Raw genomic sequence first — 20,210 nt, 5'->3', positions numbered from 1 at the left:
TAATGGTTCTGATTGGTGTGGTGCATAGGTAATCCCCCTTTCTTTCTGGGTCAGAAACAGGCTTGTTAAACTCTCCAGCTGTGCCAACAGAAGAACCAGACCATGTGTTGTCAAAAGACACTATCTGATATTTTTTTCTTCTTCTGTGGCAATAGTCAGTTTTCTTCTTAAAAATACACAGAAATCAGGATAAGGTAATTCCAAGGTTAAGAAGTCACATTTTCCTTTGCAGAAACAGTGTAAATTGTCAACAACCATTGACACTGTGCCTGCGATCATGTGTCATGTTTTTGTTTTAACAGTTAATATTCTGAGCCTTGCAGGAAATAGAAGCTCATAAATAGCAGCGATACACTAGTGTTGGTTTCAGAAATGCCTACAACACATCCATAACAACTCTTGCAAAGAAAAGTGACCATTTCACATAGAACACAGCTGGCAAAGTTAATGGAGGTCAAATTTCATAGCAGCATGCACATAGTTTTAGAAGATTTGAAGCATAATGCCAGTAGAATGTAACTACTTTTCCAAAAATTACTTCTTCAAAAACCACATGCTACTGGTCCTGGTACTGATCTCCCCTTGATAATAAATGAAAAGTAGTAAAGCTACTCAAGTGCTTTATCTTCTAATTCAAATTTTGCAAAGGGTTAATCACCTTGAGTCCATACAAATTAATTATTATCAACATACTTGGAGCTTTAGGTGCTGCCAAATGTACAAAGACATATGTGAGCCTCCTTACTTAATGTGGCAATACAGTAGCATGGAAAATATACAACTTAAAAATGAAATTCTGCAATGATACCCAAAGTCACTTCTCCAGCTTTACAAAACCCATTGTTCAACGAGAAGCAGAAAATATTAAACAAACCAAATGGAATGCTTGGGTTTCCGTATCAAACCTAACTTGATGTGGGCTAGGATTTTAAATTTGACAAAATTCGGGCAGGAATGGCCAGTGATTGTCAGATTAATTCACAGACACATTTAAAATGCATCACAGGGGCTGGTGGGCAAGGGAGGTTGGTGCCAGCTTGTAAGGTACTCCTGCTTACTACTTCCAAAACTTACTGAGAAAAAGGACCTGGAGTTAGTTTTGTTGGGTTTGATTGAAGTTGACCTCCAAAAGATGAAATGTAGATGGAAAGTGAAATTTTGTACATTTAGATGTCGAAATCTAGAAATGCTAGAACAGGATCTGTGTGTAAACGTGCTGAGTTTATGAGTTCACCATGCACTGTGGAGAACTGTCGAACATATGTTGCTCACTTCTCCACAGAAGGACTCAAAAAGAGCCAAGCTTGAGCACATCTGATTTCAACACCTCAATTTTTGAGGATGAAAGCAGAAAGATTTAGAGGCATAGATACCATAGAGACAGGGCATCCAAACCATCATTGTTAATTGTCTTCTGAATTTAACGATGGTGTTTGATTGATGTGCAATGATAGAATACATAATTACATGTGGTGTTGATAAATCATTTTTCTATCCTTATGATAATAGGGTTGGTGCAATTTTAGGGTTCTTTTCTCATACCACCTATCTAACAGAGGTAGATGTTTTTGTAGAAATTGTATATACATGTAGGAGATTTGTATGGATGCTCCCAAATTCCCTGCTCTAAGTATAGTAAAAGTAGAACATAAGTAATTGTTTCCTCTGTAGTCATGTTGGAGTTAAAGCAAAACTATGCATAAATTCTACCTTGTAATCATTGCAGGATTATTATAGACAGGTTTTACCATTTGAAAGCAAGTAAAACATGTAGTTTCTGATAAATAATTTATAGAGAAGAAGCCCATGTGAAAAATATTCTTCTGCATGCTACTTAAAGAGTAACAGAATAAGTTACAGGAGGCGATTGGGAAAATCCCAGTGGAAATTCAGAGTTAGGTACTCAGGTTTCACTTGAACACTGTAGAATTTGATGGATGTCACTACTTGCAACTCTACCTTCTTGTTTCTGAACCGTATCACATGCATGGTTATATATTAATATACCACTTCACTATTACAATAAAATGAATATTGGGTATATGATTTAATGACTCATATCCTTTAAATATGTACTGAAGATTGCTTTATACTTTTAATAAATTTTGACCTCCTGGATTTCAACTTCCATAGACCATAAGACATAGCAACAGAATTAAGCCATTCAGCCCATTGAGTCTGTTCCTCTACTTCATCATGGTTGGTCCATTTCCTTCTCAAAGATTGAGGGACAACTTCTTCCCCTCTACCATCTAGATGGATATTGAACCCATGAACACTACCTCACTACTTTTTTTATTTTTGCACTACATATTTAACATAATTATTATACACACACAGTAATTCAGTTTTCTTCTCTATTATCATGTACTGTATTGTATTGCTGCCACAAAGTTAATAAATTTCACGACATAAGCTGGTAATATTAAACCTGATTCTGAACCCTGTTTTCCTGTAACCTTTCAGGCCCTGACTAATCAGGAACCCATCTACCACTGCCTTAAAGATACCCAATGACCTGGCCACCAAAGCTGCCTGTGGCAACGGATTCCACAGATTCATCACCTTCTGGCTAAACCAATTCCTCCTCATCTCCATTTGAAAGGAATGCCCCTCTGTTCTGAGGCTGCGCCCTTAGTCCTAGACTGCCCCACTACAGGAAATATCCTCTCCACAATCACTCTATCTAGGCCTTTCCGAGTTTGATAGGTTTCAATGAGCTCCCGCTTCATTCTTCTAAATTCCATTGAGTACAGGCCAGAGCCATCAATCGCTCCTCATACGATAAGTGTTTCATTGCTGGATTCATTCTCATTAATCTCCTCAGAACCTTCTCCAATGTCAGTACATCCTTTCTTAAATAAGGGGCTCAGAACTGCTCACAATACTCCAAGCGGGGCTTCACAGGTGTCTTATAAAGCCTCAGCAATACATCCTTGATTTTATATTGAATTCAAAATGAATTCAAATTCTGTATTCTGCTTCCTCCCCTCAGCCCCAACCTTCAGACTGACCTTTAGGTAATCCTGCACAAAGACCCCCAAATTCCTTTCCACCTCAGATTTTTGAATTCTCTCCCCATTTAGAAAATAGTCCAAGGCTTTATTCCTTCTACCAGAGTTCCTGATCAAACACCTCCAAATGATTTTCTTTTGAAAACAGAAGAGTAATTCTGTAAACACTGAAGGGTGTTCCTCAACATATTGAAGCTTGCAGTCATTTTTTAAAAAGAGTTTTCAGATTTGTTCAATTATCAGTATCTCTGCCAGTTGATAATGGTACTTAATGCTGATAATAAGCTTTATCACCTACTGCTCCCCACCTGTGTTTGCTTTTGCCACCACTATTTAGACATAAGCAATCACGCTGACCAGCTGTTTTTAGTGGATGACTATGTTTAATCCTTGATGCAGCTTTCAGTTATCAGTGAAGAGATTGGTACCAGTGATCAAGCAGCTTAATGGTCTTATATGGGCAGCTACAAACTGCCAGAAACACTTTAACATAAACAGCTTGCTGCTCTCTGCCAGCCCATCTGTCACTAACTCCTTTACTTCACTCTGCTGAGAAGCTGCCAGATTTCCTGAGCAGCCTAACCGGTGTGAATACAGGTATGAACTGAGTTTGTCTCAGTCATGAAAACTGCACCCATCTCTGGGAGCAGCTTCCTGCACCTGCCCTGCATTCTTGTTGAGGATGCAAGAAAAAACTTGCCTTGTATAAGACGAGCACTCCTTCAGCCTTCAACATCTCTCTGTCTTTCTCTAGTTCAGCCCTCTCCTCAATGTAAACTTTACATTTCTTTCATGCATTCTAATAGGAGTTTATTTTGGCTCTTGATTCTTAAGATCATATTTAAGGGCAAGCCCCAACCATCAAAAATACCAATTCAAGTCTTGACAATAATATGTCTGGGAATTGGACAGCCAACCCCATCAGGCTATTATTTTAAGTTACTAGATTTAAATCATTGAAGTTGAATGAGCAATTAGAGCAGTGATACAGTATTGTTCGATCATTGGAATAGGATTAATTGTGCATCTTGGGTGAATAGAATCATTAACAGCTTTAAGTTCTAACGGAGGAATTAATCTTTTCAAAATAATCACTAATATACCACCTATATGACTCAGTGTTTATTTAAGTCCTGGTCAGTGACTGATTTAGTTGCTCTTTTAAAATATTAAACTGGCTCCACTCACTGGGGTTTTCCATATTACTCACAAAATTTTCTGTGTGCATTCCATGAAAGAGTTAATGGGACTTCTCAATGTCCCAGCAGAAATTCTACCCTCCATTTCTCAATTTCAAAAACGAACCATCAGTCAAACACAAACTGAATCAATCACACTTTGTTTACATTTGACTTCACACTCACCCAGGCCTGTAACCTATAAATTTTGCGATTCAGTTTGGGGACTGCATGGAATTTCCTGTGTATTTGTAAGCAGAGAAACGTGGTTCAGAATTTAAGAGAAAAGCCCAGTATATGGAATCAAGAAAACCTGAATGGATCAGTTCTGCACACAGATGATGTGTCTGCTTTTTTTCACTCATCTATTGATCTCTATGTTCAATCTGATCTCAAATGATTACACTGCTGCTCCCCCGGGCTACACAGATCTATACAGCAAAGTTCTACAATTTTGATTATTATAGTTCAGATGAAGGTAAAGGTTAAGTCTAGAAAAGACATTTTAAGATTTTTTTTAACTAACCCACCATGACCTGCATTGCAATTCTATCTAATACATTTTTATTGCATCAGTACAACACATTTAAAATTCAGCACACACCCCAATTCCATGTTCCATGTTTTGTAATACAGTGACCAGGAACTGAACAGAAGTGACTCAGCTAGAAGGTAGCATGGTAGCACATTGGCTAGTCCTGTGTTCAAGGAGCAGGGTTCAGTCCTAACCTTATGTTCTATTTCAGTGGGGTTTGCAGATTTTCCCTGCGACACTGTAGTTTGTGCAGAGAACCATGAATGCATATTGATCAAAAACTGTAAATTATGCTTTAGCGCAGGGAAATGGAAAAAGGATCAAAAGGGATTTGATGGGCACGTGAGAGAAAATGTTACTGAGATAACCAGTGGAAGAACAGGTCTGAAGAGAATGTTTTGAGAAAAGTGTTGACCCAAGGTGCCACAAGCCCTCCTTCTATGTATGTCATGAAGAATATGAAAATGTGAGAAACAATACATTGAGGGCTACAGGGAAATCAGGAGGTGGGGATAGAGAAAAGTTTGAAATTGCTCTGCTGAAAACTAGCATGAACCAATGGCCTCCTTCAATGCTGTAATATCTATAGATGAGATCTCTCGTGTCCAACAGCAGGGTCATTATCAAGCCATTAATTATTAATACGTATTAGCACAGAACTTTTTTAATAAAGGAATGGAATTCTGATGGATTTAGGAGGAAATGACAATCAATACATATAGAGCAAGGCTTTTTAAGACTCATAAAGGCTGCCAAGCTGTTAACTATATATGCCATTAAATACGAACTCACATAATAAAATGTAAGTAAAAGCAATTTGTAAATAGCTTAACCTCATGTCAGGTAACTACTCTTTAAGGTAAGGCGACAAAGCTGCACAGACCATGGGGGGCTGTGCAGTGCATCAGCAACAACTTGCAGGATTTTATGCTTAATTACACATGCACTTATTCCTAAAGCTGTAGCCAATTTTACACTGTAATGAAAGTGAATGCCAAGAGTTTTGCTATTATTGTAGTGGCAAGAGCTGGCCAATCACATAGGAAAATAATCTCTATCACAAGAGTAAGGAAGTTCTCCTTTTGCTGTACAGAGCCTCAGCCTGGCTTAATCCTGGATACCAAATTCTTGGATACCAGACATTGAGATTTTCCAATTTTTGCTTTATTATATAAATTTGTATTGTTTTCTTGTGATTAAAAAACAAGAATGACTGAATTTAAATCAGTATAATGTTGCAGGGATTTGATAATTAGGCATAGACAATCTAATTTGTTCAATAGGGAAACTGAGAAAAAAGAATAAATTCTAAAGGTAGAGAGAAGTTGAATCAGGAAGCACAAGAAGAAGCAAAATACAACTCTGAAACAATCTCTCAAAAGGATGTAGATGCTGCACAATCCTTCGAGACTCTGATAAATGTTTGTTAGGTAGTGGCATCAAGAGATATAAAACTACTCCAGTCACAATGGAAGTAATAGGCAGTAACCTGCCTATCACCTTCCCCTGAGCCCCATCTACCGAATCATCTACCGCCAATCCATATTTATATAGAATGATTGGAAGGAAACCATATAAAATAATTCAAATTAAATGATAATATTTGGCAAAACAGCCCTATCTTCTCTGAAAATTGAATCAGGGATCAAAAGTTCTACTTCTAATTTTTTCCAAACGGAGACATAACATTACTTGAGAAAACCATTCAATTGATGTAGGGACAGAGGTATCTTTCCATTTTAATAAAATAGCCCTTCTTGCCAACAATGTAACAAATGCAATTACATGTTGATCTGAGGATGAAATACCCTGAATATGATGCGGAACTATTCCAAATAGAACAGTCAATCTGTTGGGTTGTAAATTAATTTTCAGAGCTTCAGAAATTATAGAAAATAGAGATTTCCAAAACAGTTTTAATAAAGAAAATAACCAGAACATATGTGACAAAGTAGCTACTTCAGTTTTACACCTATCACAGTGGTTGTCTATACTAGGATATATTTAAGATAAGTCTCTCCTTTGTTAAATAATAACGGTGAACAATTTTAAACTGAATTAAACAGTGATTGGCACATATAGAAGAAGAACTTACGTTTTTCAAAACTCGCACCAATCTTCATTAACAAAGGTCATATTAAGTTCTCTCTCCCAATCTTGTTTAATCTTTAGTGAGAGGTTCTCTTTTTGTAGCAGAAGTAAATTATAAATTCTGCTAATGGAACCTCTCACTAAAGGATTCAACTTCAAAATGATATCCAACAAATCAGATTCCTGCAAATATGGAAACTTAGATAAATATTGTAAAAAAATGACTAACCTGAAGATATTGCAGAAAATGTGTATGAGTGAGAGAATATTTGTTAACTAACTCTTCAAAATTCATCAATCGACCATCACAAAATAGATCTGTCAAAGAACAGATTCCTTTATTTCTCCATAGGAGAAAAATGGGATCTGTTATTGAAGGTTTAAATGAAAAGTTTTAATATAAAAAAACTAGACAACTTAAATTGTTTAAAATTAAAGAAATTGCGAAACTGAAACTAAATCCTTAAGGAATGTTTAATAACAGGGTAAAGATTTAAATTTGGAATTTTAGAAAGTTGTAGAGGTAATGGAGCTCCTAATATTGAAGTTAAATGAAATTGTTTAACAGCTTTTAATTCCAAATCAACCATAATTTCAATCAATTAATCAACCAAATCAATCAATTAATTCCATAGTGGTTTTTGGCTCTTGTCAAGCCAATATAGCCAAAAACATAATTGTCTGATATTAACAGCCCAATAATAGTTTTAAATCAGGAAGTGCAAGTCCACCATCATTTTAGATTTTTGTAAATGATACTTATTAATTCTTGGTCTTTTATTGTACCAAATAAAGGAAGAAATGAGAGAGTCAGTTTGATCAAAAAAAATTTTAGTTAAAAAGATAGGTATACTTTGGAAAATATATAAAAATCTAGGTAAAATCATCATTTTCACAGCATGAATATGACCTATTAAAGAGAGAGTAAGTGGATTCCATCTAGAAAATAATTGTTTCATGGAGTCCATTAAAGGAACTATATTAGCTTTATAAAGATCTTTATATTTTTTAGTAATTATAATACCTAAATATTTAAAAGTATTAACAATTCTAAAAGGAATGTCATTGTGTTGCCCTTAAGGCATTCATTTAGCTTATTATATTTTTGCTTTAGTAATTCATTTGTAATCATTTTCTAGTTAAAGTTAAGTTTGTTGAAAGTAAATTCATTGTCTGTGATATATCGTGGCATGCGATGACATCACACCTAGTTTCGCTGCGTCTTGTGGGAAAATACCGGTTTGGAGAAACGGGAAGGCGGGGGCTTGTGTGTGCAGGATCAGCACGAGAAAAGTTTCTTTCTATGCACTAGAAACATCATAGAAGCAACGCCGTAAGTTCATAAGATAATTGATATGTTGAAGTAAAAATGTTAACATTGATTCTGTAAAAAGTAATGACAGTTGATAAAGTTTATGTCCTTTGTTATTTAAAGAGTTGCGGATAGTTTGTGTTGAAGTGTACTTAAAACCAGTTGATGGCGTAGGTAGATTCTGACTGTATGTTGTACTTTAATGTAGTATAGTTTGTTGTAGTTTTATTTTTGCAAGTATTTATGATGTAAATGTGATGCCAAGAAGGAAACAAATACTGTATATATTTTGTATTGTTTTATCAACAGTTTTCACCATACATTAATGTGGAAGAGTGAACAGTAAACAGTTAATCTTACTGTGATCGCGCCTCATTGACTCCGGTTTATACTTGGTGTTTAGTTCAGAGTTTTTACACCTGTGCGAGAGCACTACAATCATTATATATAAAAACAGGGGCATTTAATGGGAACAATTCACTTTTATTCAAGTTAAGTTTATATCCTGAAAATTTACCAATATCTTTTAGTGTTTCCAAAAGATTAGGAAAATCTTAAAAGATTCCTCAGGATTTGAAATAAACACCAAAAGATCATCTACATACAGAGAAATCTTATGCATGGTTCCATTCATAGAGATATCATGAATATTTTTAGCTTCACATAGTGCTATTGCCAAAGGCTCCAATACAAGATTAAATAATAAAGGGCTTAATGGACATCCCTGTCTAGTACCACAAGAAAGTGAAAAAAAGAGGACCTGAAATTATTAGTAATAACCATGGCAATAGGATTCTTATAAATCATTTGAATCCATCTATTAAAATTTTTACCAAATCCAAATTTTTCTAATATTTAAACAAACATGGCCACTCAACTCTAACAAATGCCTTTTCTGCGTCATGAGAGATAGCACATTGAGGTTGCTTAGATATTGGTGAATATATAATGTTCATCAATCTCCAGACATTAGAGAAAGAGTAACGGCCTTTAATGAAGCCCGTTTGATCTATAGAGATGATTTTAGTTAAAATATTTTTCCAATTGGTTAGCCATTATCTTAGAGAGAATTTTTGCGTTCACATTTAATAGTGAAATAGGTCTATATGATGAACATTCAGTAGGATCTTTATCTTTCTTCAGGATTAAGGAAATAGATGCTTTATAAAAGGAAGAAGGTAAACTCCCCTTATCAAAGGATTCATGAAATATTTCCAAAAGATACGGAGAAAGTAATCTTGCAAATTTTTTATAAAATACTACTGAATAACCATCAAGTCCAGGAGCGTTATCTGATTGCATTAATAAAATAGCTTTCTGAATTTCATGCTCGGTAATTGGAGCATCAATTATCTGTCGATCTTCAGCAGAAATTTGAGGAAATTTAATCTTATGTAAAAAAAGCCTTCATTTTGGTGGAATCTGCAGGAAATTGAGATCTATAAAGATCAGAATAAAAATCTTGAAAAATATTATTAATGTCCTCATGGTTACTTGCTATATCTCCATTATTTTTACGAATGTTTAAAATTGTCTTTTAGCTCTAGCTGCTCTTAATTGGGAAGCTAAGAGCTTATTGTTTTTATCCCCAAAAATATAAAATTGACTTTTCAATTTAAGCAAATATCCTTCAATAGGATATATTAATAATAAATTATATTGTGATTGTAATTCTACTCTTCTTTTAAATGAAACAACATTTGGAGAAATTGCATTGATGTTATCAAATTCTTTAATTTGTTTAGAGGTTTTATCTAGTTCTATTCTTGTTTGTTTCTTCAGTTTAGCTATATACGAAATAATCTGACCACATAAATACATAAATATATCCCAAATTCCTAACTTTGAGATGTTTCCTGTATTATTAAAGAGAAAAAACTCTTTTATCTGAGTTTCAATGAACTCAACAAATTCTGATCTTTGTAACAAGTGTTCTGGAAAATGCCAAAATGGCCTGGTAGAAAAAACATCTTTAATTTCAAATATTAGTTTTAAAGGAGCATGATCAGAGATAACAATTGCATCATATTCACATCTCTGAACATTAAATAGAAGTCGAGGGTCAACTATAAAATAGTCGAATCTCGAATATATATTATGAACATGTGAGAAAAAAGAGTATTCTCTATCACTAGGATGCATATGCCTCCATACCTCAATTAGACCATAATCAATTAAAAATGAATTAATAAGTGATGCAGAACGATTAGGGAGTTGATGTTTGGGTGATGACTTATCCATTAAAGGATTTAAACAAGTATTAAAATCACCACCCACTAATAACATATATTCATTTAAATAGAGCAAAGACAGCTTTAAAAAAAGAGGGATCATCTACATTTGGTCCATAAATATTAACCAAGACCCCCACCTCCTGCTCACGGACATGTAAGACACAGTCTCTTTCTGTCCGCCTTTAATCTCTTCCTTTCCCGACTTAAACTTTGAAATTTCAACTTTATTCAGTCAGATCTGTAGAGCAACAGTTATAATTATGGCTACTTTAAGAAGCACCAAATGGAACCCAGACCCAGGCAACGGAAAGTCTAAAAAAGCTGATGAGTTCTCGAAGTAACCCCCTTGGGTGAAGAGATTAGAGTCTCAAATCAACAGTATCAGCACTGAAATAACTCAACTAAAAGAGAAATTTGAAGAAAAAATTGACTCTCTGAGCCTCGATCTTAAAGAAATTAGTTGAAATGCGGCTGACCTTTCTTTTTATTTGGAAAAGGCTCAACAACAAATCGTGGATCTGGAAGCTCGGTCGTGTCAGAATAAAATTCGAATTGTTGGATTAAAAGAGAATTCAGAATTTGCCAACACACTGGATTATTTTGCTAAAATTTTTCAGTCTTTATTTCCGGAGGTTTGTTCGCAACACCCAGGGATTGAAATGGCTCACAGAACCGGTGCTTTAAAACTTTTGGATCAAGGTAAAAACAGGCATATTGTTGTGCGTTTTCTCCATTTTAGAGACAAAGACCGCATTATTAAGCTTGCAAGAAAACAAAGGTTGTTTCAATTTCAAGGTTCGCAGATTCGCTTTTTTGAAGATTTTTCACACGAAATTGTTAAGAAGCCTATTGGATTTGCTTTGGTTATGAGATTAGCGTATCAAAAAAAGCTCTTCCCTTCATTACAATATCCAGCTAAATTAAGGCTTTTTGTCAAAAATTTTGGGGCTCGTATTTTTGGTGACCCAGCCATAACCAGAGAGCAGTGCCTGTCACATGACAGCACTGCCCTCACCTGGTCGGAGGTCACACCACCTGCAAGTCAACATTTCGCCCCTCCTAATTAATCAATGCACACTTAACCATTGGCCACCTTAATTGGATTAACCTGTCTAGCACCAAGCCGTTGGCCCACTGACCTATAAAAGGTGCTACATGTGCTTGGCTCACTCTCTTTTGCCATCCTCGAGGGACCACCCTGCTTCACTCCAGGCTAAAGACTACAGAACAGCTCTGGAGACACATGGTAAGGTGTGCACTGAATAGGGTTGTGGGAGTGTTTATTGCTGTCCCTTTAGCAAAGAGCTGTGCTTGCCCTTAGCCAAGGGGGGCAAGTATTGTAGTTACTTTTCCCTTGCTTGTATGTGTACCTGTACTCTGTCCCCACACCATTTTCCTGTGTATTGTATCTCTGAAAAAGACTGGTTTGGATGGTTTTAACCTCAGAAGACATAGCGAGAGAACTGTTGAAAGACTGTAGATAATTTTGAACCACTTAGAATTTTTTCTCTGCAGCATTTAAATGAACTGCTTTTTTTGTTCCGTATGCTTTTGTAAAGATCTGTTAAGTAATTATTTGGATTTCTTTATGTTTTAAAGATAGATTGGATAATTTAAAGATGGTGATTGTTTTTCTTTCGTGCAAATATTTCAAGAATTGTTTTGGTTGTATTTTTCTTCCCTTATCTAATATTTTGAAGGTTACTCTCAAAATTGAAGGTCGTTTTGTTTTACAAAAAAAACTGTTCCTTCGAATTTAATTATACTGAGATACATGTTGACTGTACTGAGTTTTATGTTCAGTAGAGGGAGACAGAGATGACTCTTTTCATTTCTTTTTTATTTAGGTAGGTGGAGCTTATAATCGCTTCTATGCTTTTCTTGGGGCTTGCTTTGATTGATATCGACTCATTTCTGGGCTTTGTAGTTTGGGTGGGCTTTTTTTCTTTTTTTTAATACCCATTATGGAATCCCGGACATATGCAAATTATTATTATTGTTGTTCGTCTCCGCCATTTTCGACTATCTTATCCTGACATGCGTCTAACTACATTTTTAGATACAAAGTCTCATGATGATATCTAAATGTTTTAAGTTGGAATGTCCGTGGTTGGAATCATCCTATTCAGCTTAAGAAAACATTTAAAATTATTAACCGATTTCAACCTGATATAATTTTTGTTCAAGAGACACATATCAGGTTATGTGATAAAAATCAATTTTTTAAATCTTGGAAGGATCCTCAGTTTCATGCAAACTCTCAGATTAAAATTAGAGATGTTTCTATTTTTATTGATTCCAATGTCCTTTTTAGTCAGGAGGATATTATAGCTGATATTAATGGTAGATTTTTGATTGTTAAAGGATTAATTTACAATAGGAAAATGGTTTTGGTTAATATTTATGGACCAAATGTAGAAATTCCCTCTTCTCCAGTCCTTGATCTTTCCCACCCACCTAGCTTCACCTGTCACCTTCCAGCTGGCCTCTGTCCCTTCAATCCCCACCTTTTTATTCTGCTATCTTCCCCCTTCCTTTTCAGTCCTGAAGAATGGTCTCAGACAGAAATGTTGACTATCTAGTCACTTCCAGAAACGCTGCCTGACCTGTTGAATTAGGTCAGATAGCGAAATATAAAATCTGGAGCTAGCCTGTGACCTTGGACTGTCTGTATTGCTCAGCTACTAAAGGGAAAATTTAATGAACTACAAACAAAAACAAAAAACACAAAATGCTAGCAGAACTCAGCAGGCCAGACAGCATCTATGGGAGGAGGTAATAATGACATTTCGGGCTGAAACCCTTCATCAGGAGTGAAGTAACATGGGATGGTTGAGGGGGGATAAGAAGTGGGGGGAGGGATAAAGTAGAGAGCTGGGAAGTGATAGGCTGAAGGGAAATGAGCTAGGGGGAAGGTGGACACCATCATCAGTGTCCTCACTGTCTTCCCAATTCCAGTAAGTGAAACTACACTGGGCGGACATTATTTCTACTTTATATAGTTTGTGTATTTTTATGTGTTATTTGGTAGCTTCATAGCTTAAAGGTTAAAGGCTCCTGCTGGGAGCGCTTGCGCCGTGTGTTTCTGTCGGGAGCGCTTGTGCCATGTGTTTCTGTCGGGAGCGCTTATGCCGTGTGTTTCTGTCGGGAGCGCTTGTGCCGTGTGTTTCTGTCGGGAGCGCTTGTGCCGTGTGTTTCTGTCGGGAGTGCTTGCGCCGTGTGTTTCTGTCGGGAGTGCTTGCGCCGTGTGTTTCTGTCCGGAGCGCTTGCGCCGTGTGTTTCTGTCGGGAGTGCTTGCGCCGTGTGTTTCTGTCGGGAGTGCTTGCGCCGTGTGTTTCTGTCCGGAGCGCTTGCGCCGTGTGTTTCTGTCGGGAGTGCTTGCGCCGTGTGTTTCTGTCGGGAGTGCTTGTGCCGTGTGTTTCTGTCGGGAGTGCTTGCGCCGTGTGTTTCTGTCGGGAGCGCTTGCGCCGTGTGTTTCTGTCGGGAGAGCTTGCGCCGTGTGTTTCTGTCGGGAGTGCTTGCGCCGTGTGTTTCTGTCGGGAGTGCTTGCGCCGTGTGTTTCTGTCGGGAGAGCTTGCGCCGTGTGTTTCTGTCGGGAGCGCTTGCGCCGTGTGTTTCTGTCGGGAGAGCTTGCGCCGTGTGTTTCTGTCGGGAGTGCTTGCGCCGTGTGTTTCTGTCGGGAGAGCTTGCGCCGTGTGTTTCTGTCGGGAGCGCTTGCGCCGTGTGTTTCTGTCGGGAGCGCTTGCGCCGTGTGTTTCTGTCGGGAGCGCTTCTGCCGTGTGTTTCTGTCGGGAGTGCTTGCGCCGTGTGTTTCTGTCGGGAGAGCTTGCGCCGTGTGTTTCTGTCGGGAGCGCTTGCGCCGTGTGTTTCTGTCGGGAGCGCTTGCGCCGTGTGTTTCTGTCGGGAGCGCTTATGCCGTGTGTTTCTGTCGGGAGTGCTTATGCCGTGTGTTTCTGTCGGGAGTGCTTGTGCCGTGTGTTTCTGTCGGGAGTGCTTGCGCCGTGTGTTTCTGTCGGGAGTGCTTGCGCCGTGTGTTTCTGTCGGGAGTGCTTATGCCGTGTGTTTCTGTCGGGAGTGCTTATGCCGTGTGTTTCTGTCCGGAGCGCTTGCGCCATGTGTTTTTGCCGCCAGTGCTGCTGAAAGTGCTAGCGTGAGATTTTCGCTGCGGTGGACAGTACCGCCATAATTGTATAAAAATATTCCTACATTATATTGGCTGTGTATTTATCAGACTATTCCTGCTTTTACTCTATGTTACTGTTATTTGAGGTTTTATGTGTTATTTGGCATGGTTTGGTAGGTTTTTTTTGGGTCTATGAACGCTCACAAATTTTTCCCATACAAATAAATGGTAATTGCTTCTTCATTTTACGACATTCTGGCTTACGAACCATTTCATAGGAACTTTCTACCTTCGAATAGCGGGGGAAACCTGTACTGTTTAATAGATGAAATGGTCATTGTAAATTGTCCTCTGATTAGGCTAGGTTAAATATTGTGGTGTTTGAAAGTTTGTGAAACCTGCAGATTTTTTTCTATTTCTGCATAAATACAATCTGGAATAAATAAATGAACTAGTATAATGTTGGTTTGTGTTATTTATTTAATTGGGTTCTCTTTATCTAGTTTTAGAACTTACTAGATCACATTTTCGGTCATATTTATAGGAAATTTTACAGGATTCACAAACACTGTAGGTGGGTTGATGGGTGGTGCAGCCTCTTGGGCCAGAGGGCTGTTCTGTGCAGTTTCTCCAAATAAAAAATAAACAAATAAATAAATATACAATCTGGCAATGGTTCACCCCAGGATGCCACTTTGGCACATTTTTCAATTTAAACAGGCAGCATTTTAAACAAACAGCCATCACCGCTGTTTCAGAGCAGCCCAAAGCACAAAACAAAATTTAAAAATAGTAAGTTGAAATTCGGAACATTTGAGACTGTCAACTGGCATCCGTCTTTGAGGCCTCTGCCGAGAATGTGCAGCTTTGTAGCCAAAAATGTAATGGTATCAATCCTGAAGGAAGGCAGACTTGGCCAAATAGTTAATTGGCTATTATTTGGTTTGTTAAGGCATGCTGTTAGTACAAAATGCCTCAAGATTTTAAAATATAGTTTTCAGAAAACTGACCAAGGTGATTTTAATTAAAGTTTCTCTGTAAAATAAGCTAACCATCTAATTATCTGTGTTAACTGCAGAGCATCTGTTATTCTATCACAAATCCAGTGAGTTAGTAGGTTAATTGGTCATTGTATGTTGTCATGTGATTAGGTTAGAGTTAAATAGGTGGGTTACTGGGCGACATGGCTTGAAGGGACTACTCTACGTTGTATCTCAATAAATATAATAAATAAAGTAGCTGAAATACAGTCAGTTAAGAATAAATAGCAAAGGGCACAACTACTGTAAGTAGCTACTAATAATATTGTGGGAAAATAGCTAACTTAGTTATTACATGTTGTCCTGTGGGGGTGAGCCTTATTCTGATTGTCAAAAGTTGCTCACGTTGTGATTGGTCAGTTTAGAAACTGCAGCTGCCTTTCCCATTGGATAGATGCCTGGTGTCTGATTTCAAATATCCTTGGTATATAAAGTAGTATGTGGCAGAGGTTTGCTCTCTTCATCCTTTGTTTTAGGCAAGGCGATTGGGAAGTTATGCTCTGTGCGCACTTTTAATTAAGTATCTTTGTTGAGTATTCAGCTTTGTAGTGTCTGTAACATGAATGCTCTGTCGAAATTTTGCTGTTTTTAAGTAAATTATTAATATAAGTATTTGAAGTCTGTGCATTTCCTGTCTCGCTTGCCGGACCCGCAAACCTGCTTCAACATTATGTATAAACTAACGATAGATTCGATTCAAAGCAAATGGAAGAAACAAGTATCCATGGAATAATGAAATACTTCAAAAGCAGTCAACAGAACAACATACAAGTCCATGTAGATTTCCATTATTGGCACTCATGGCATTTAGTTTTAAGACTATCAGCTCAAACCAGAAGAGTCTTAGCTTGTGGGCTTAAGATAAAAAAAAATGGAGGAAGTCTGTGCCCTTAGAGGCATACCACTAGGAGGCAGGTGCTGAACAGGACTGATGCGGAAATGAATTCATACACATTTCCCCATTAGGTCACTGCACTAAAACAGCTGCAGTTTTGCTGCCACTTGTCGTTGAAGTGAAGCTAGGCTGTTATTCAGTGGTAAGTTGTGCATTTTACTGGAACTATGTTTCACTTCTCAGTTATCCTCGAAGCAACTTGCTTCACGATGCTTGGGTCGGAATGGACTTTCACAGGAACAGGTTATCTGCCTGTATTCAGACAAACCAGGAGAACTGAGATCATGGAGATTTTAATGAGTCCTCATACAAATACAACTTAACTCTGAAGTAACAACTTTTAAAAACAAATCTGAAATATAACCAGAATATTTATTTATTTAAGGATGGGAGTCTGTGGACTGAACAATGAATTGTGGGATGGAGTTGAGAGAAGACAATTCTTGTTTCCAGTGAGCGAAAAAATTAGTTGCTCAGACTGGTTGCTTGAACCATGGACTGCAGAATCTGGGCACAATTCATTCCACTGCCAAAGTAAACTTTGAGAAACAGGTGTAGCACACATCGACTCCTGCCTTTCTTAAAGAAAGACACATTCTTAGCACCTGATTACTTCCAAAATTTGAAGTACTCATTGTTTTTTGATGCAGCAGTTGAATTTGATTTTACTTTTAATTTTACTATTTATTGCTCTGGAGTTAAGGAATCAGATAACAAGCAATCCTAGAAGCATTATGCTACAACACAAGGTTACTTAGCCCATCGAGTCCATCCCAGCTCTTTGGAGTGATTCAGTCAGCCCCTTCCACCTACTCTAACTATGTAGCTATGAGCTAAAGAGAAAAGACTTGCTCATAACGTTCTAGTTGCAGTCTCCTCAGTACCCTGTATAATTGGAGCAAGGTCACCCTTACAGTAAGGAACATGAAAACAGTCCTTGAAAACCTGAGAACTGACACTAAATAATACCTGATGTACCTGTTCCGACTTACTTAGTAAGAGAACTTACGATTTTTTTTCGATTCCAATCCACGGTAACCTACGCACATCTTCCTGTATACTTTAAATCATCTCTAGATTACTTATAATACCTAATACAATGCAAATGCCATGTAAAATACTTGTTATACTGCATTGTTTAGGGAATAATGACAAGGAAAAAAGGTCTGTACATGCACAAACAACAAGTGCTGGAAGAGCACTTCCGGGTTTTCTTGATTCGCAGTTGGTTGAATCCGCGCATGCGGAACTCGCGGATAAGGAGGGCCAGCAGTACAATCTCTTGACCTTGAACCATTCTGGTGAGTTGTAAAAGGTCACCAGGACTTTCTATAAAAACCCATTACCAATGCTGCAACCAAACGTCACCATGTTTGATCTTGTTGGTTCTCAATTTGTATGTATTGTCTGTTGAAGCAAACTTAGGAATTATATGTTCATTCCCATCTCTAACGGCTTCATAGCAAATCATTTTGCGATAAGTTGTTATGAATAAAAATTGCAAAATTAAGGATTTATCACAGCAAAACCAGATAAATAATGATAACTTTACATATGCAAAATAGAGAGATTTAAACAGTTAATTATAATGAGTTTTAACATTAATACCATAGTTTCAGTTCATAAATATTAACTATGCTATAATCAATATTGCAGCTGTTGCTTTAGTCAATAGGAAGGAGGGAACAAGGAAGGATAATCTGCTCTTACCCGTGTGTGTGTTCTAATGTGCATTTTTAATCCATCATTCTTGCTGAAAGCTTTGTCACAGTAGGGACATTGGTACGGGCGCTCACCTGCAAACGTCAGAGATAACCATCACTGAACCAGATAATAAACTACAGAGTAAGGGGACTGTCTCTGCATATCAAGGGAAAACAGTGTGACCAGTGGAAGACTTTCTCCTCTATATTAATATTTTTTGATCAAACAAGCAGATCAAGGCATTGGGTAAACCTTGTATAAAGGAAGTTTTCTCTCAGCCACTTGAATGCTGGATCAAATTCCACTCTGATCTGTTTGATCTGTGCCAACAAGGTACAATACCACACATACATCTCTCTAAGAAAACACAGAAGGCTTTAGTTCTTTAAATGAACAATGACAGATTCCCACATTGAATGTTTGCTGTTATGTGGACAGCAATGTTGCATGCTTCAATATCAAAGAGAAATTTCACTGTTTAACATCAAGGTGAAAACGTACTGAACAAATATTGAGTGCAATCAATGTATAAAACACAAAGAAAATGAAAGCAACACTACTAAAGACATGGGTTTTCCAGTTCTTAAGAAAATAGGAAATAGAAGCAAGAGTAAGCTAGTCAGTCCATGTGCCTGCTTGGCCTTTCAATCAAATCATGACTGATATTTCACCTCAGCTCCACTTTCTGGTACTAACTCCTTAACGTCTGAACTCCCTTCTTTGACTTGAACATACTTAGCAATTGGCCCTCCTCGGCCCTCTGGGTTATTGAATTCCGAAGGTTCATTATACTTAGCTGTGCAGGAATTCTCGCCAAAACAGCCCTGATGGCCAACCCTTATTTAGAAATTAGCTCTAGACAACATTGTCCAAGCATCTATTAGATCCAAGACAAATTTTGTAAGTTTCAATATGATCAACTCTCACTCTTCTAAACAGGGGTATTACCCATCCTGCTTTATCTATCTTCATACAACAATCTCCTCATTCCAGGAAGCAACATGATGGACTTTCTTTATTGGAAGTAAATTCTTCCTTACATGTAGAGACCTCAGATCTGGGTACAATTCATCAGGACTGTGAGGTATCTTTACTCTTGAACTCAAAGCATCTTGCAATAATAGCCAACATATTGATTATCATACTTGCTGCACCTGCATGCTGGTTTTCAGTGCTTAATGTTTAATGTCACTCGGACTCTCTGAACAGCAACCCTTTGTCATCAAACACCTTTGAAAAATACTCTGTTTTAGTACTACCATGAAGTGAATTGCACCATATTTATCCACGTTGTATCTGTTAGATGCTTACTTATCAGACCCTTGAAGTCCCTTAGCATTTTCTCTTCCATTTACACAACTATACATGGTTATCCATCCATAACCATAATTATTTTTTCACTCTCCACAGGAACTACCGATACTCAACATTTTTTGTGTCCTCCTTTTGGTCTTTGGTCTCAAGATTTTGCAGCGTCACAGCTTTGACATATGTCTTTGTGTATTTTGACTTTCATTTCCCTCATTAACCCCCCAACCTGTTGTTTCAACAAACAGCAAAATCATCTCTGCAACATTGTCCTCATCCTATCAGAATCATTCCCTTTGTCCTATCCACACATATCCAGCAGCCTCTCCACCCTCTCTACAACTTAAAAACTATACATTTTTTTTGATTTCCTGGTCCTGATTTAAGTCCTTTGACCTTAAATATTGTCCTTTTTAGTCTTTCTACAGATGCTGCTTGACTTGATGAGTGCCACCCACTTGTTGCCAATCCATTTAGTCTCATCAGCAAATTTGAATATATTTATTATTACTCACATCTAAATAATCTTGAATAATAGGGCTTCTGCTGCACACTATTAGTTACAACCAGCTGAACTAAAAACAAACAGTTCATTACTACTCTGTTTTCTGTCAGTTAATGATGCCTCACTCCAGGCTAGTACATTATCACTAATTCCACATACTTTAAGTTGTTTAATAGCCTGTGGTGCAGTTCCCTTTTTGAAGGCCTTTTGAAAGTTCTAATATATTGGATGCATTGGTTCCTCCTTATTTATTATACTAGTTACAATCTCA

At 37.4% G+C, this 20,210-nt stretch overlaps 1 protein-coding gene across 4 annotated transcripts in view; it reads right to left on the bottom strand.

The window, feature by feature from the left end:
- The window catches only part of prdm5 (PR domain containing 5), a 305,611-nt gene that overhangs the window by 35,498 nt on the left and 249,903 nt on the right, over nt 1-20,210 (bottom strand). For all 4 annotated transcript variants that reach the window (XM_059988749.1, XM_059988750.1, XM_059988751.1 and 1 more), the window contains one exon: nt 18,133-18,218. In XM_059988749.1, coding sequence (XP_059844732.1) covers nt 18,133-18,218 — 86 coding nt within the window. The remainder of the gene's footprint in view (nt 1-18,132; nt 18,219-20,210) is intronic.

This window comes from Hypanus sabinus, chromosome 14 (genome assembly GCF_030144855.1).
Source record: "Hypanus sabinus isolate sHypSab1 chromosome 14, sHypSab1.hap1, whole genome shotgun sequence".
NCBI classification, from domain to species: Eukaryota; Metazoa; Chordata; class Chondrichthyes; order Myliobatiformes; family Dasyatidae; genus Hypanus; species Hypanus sabinus.
The sequence above is the reverse complement of the archived record's forward strand: the minus strand, read 5'-3'. Positions and strand labels throughout refer to the sequence as shown.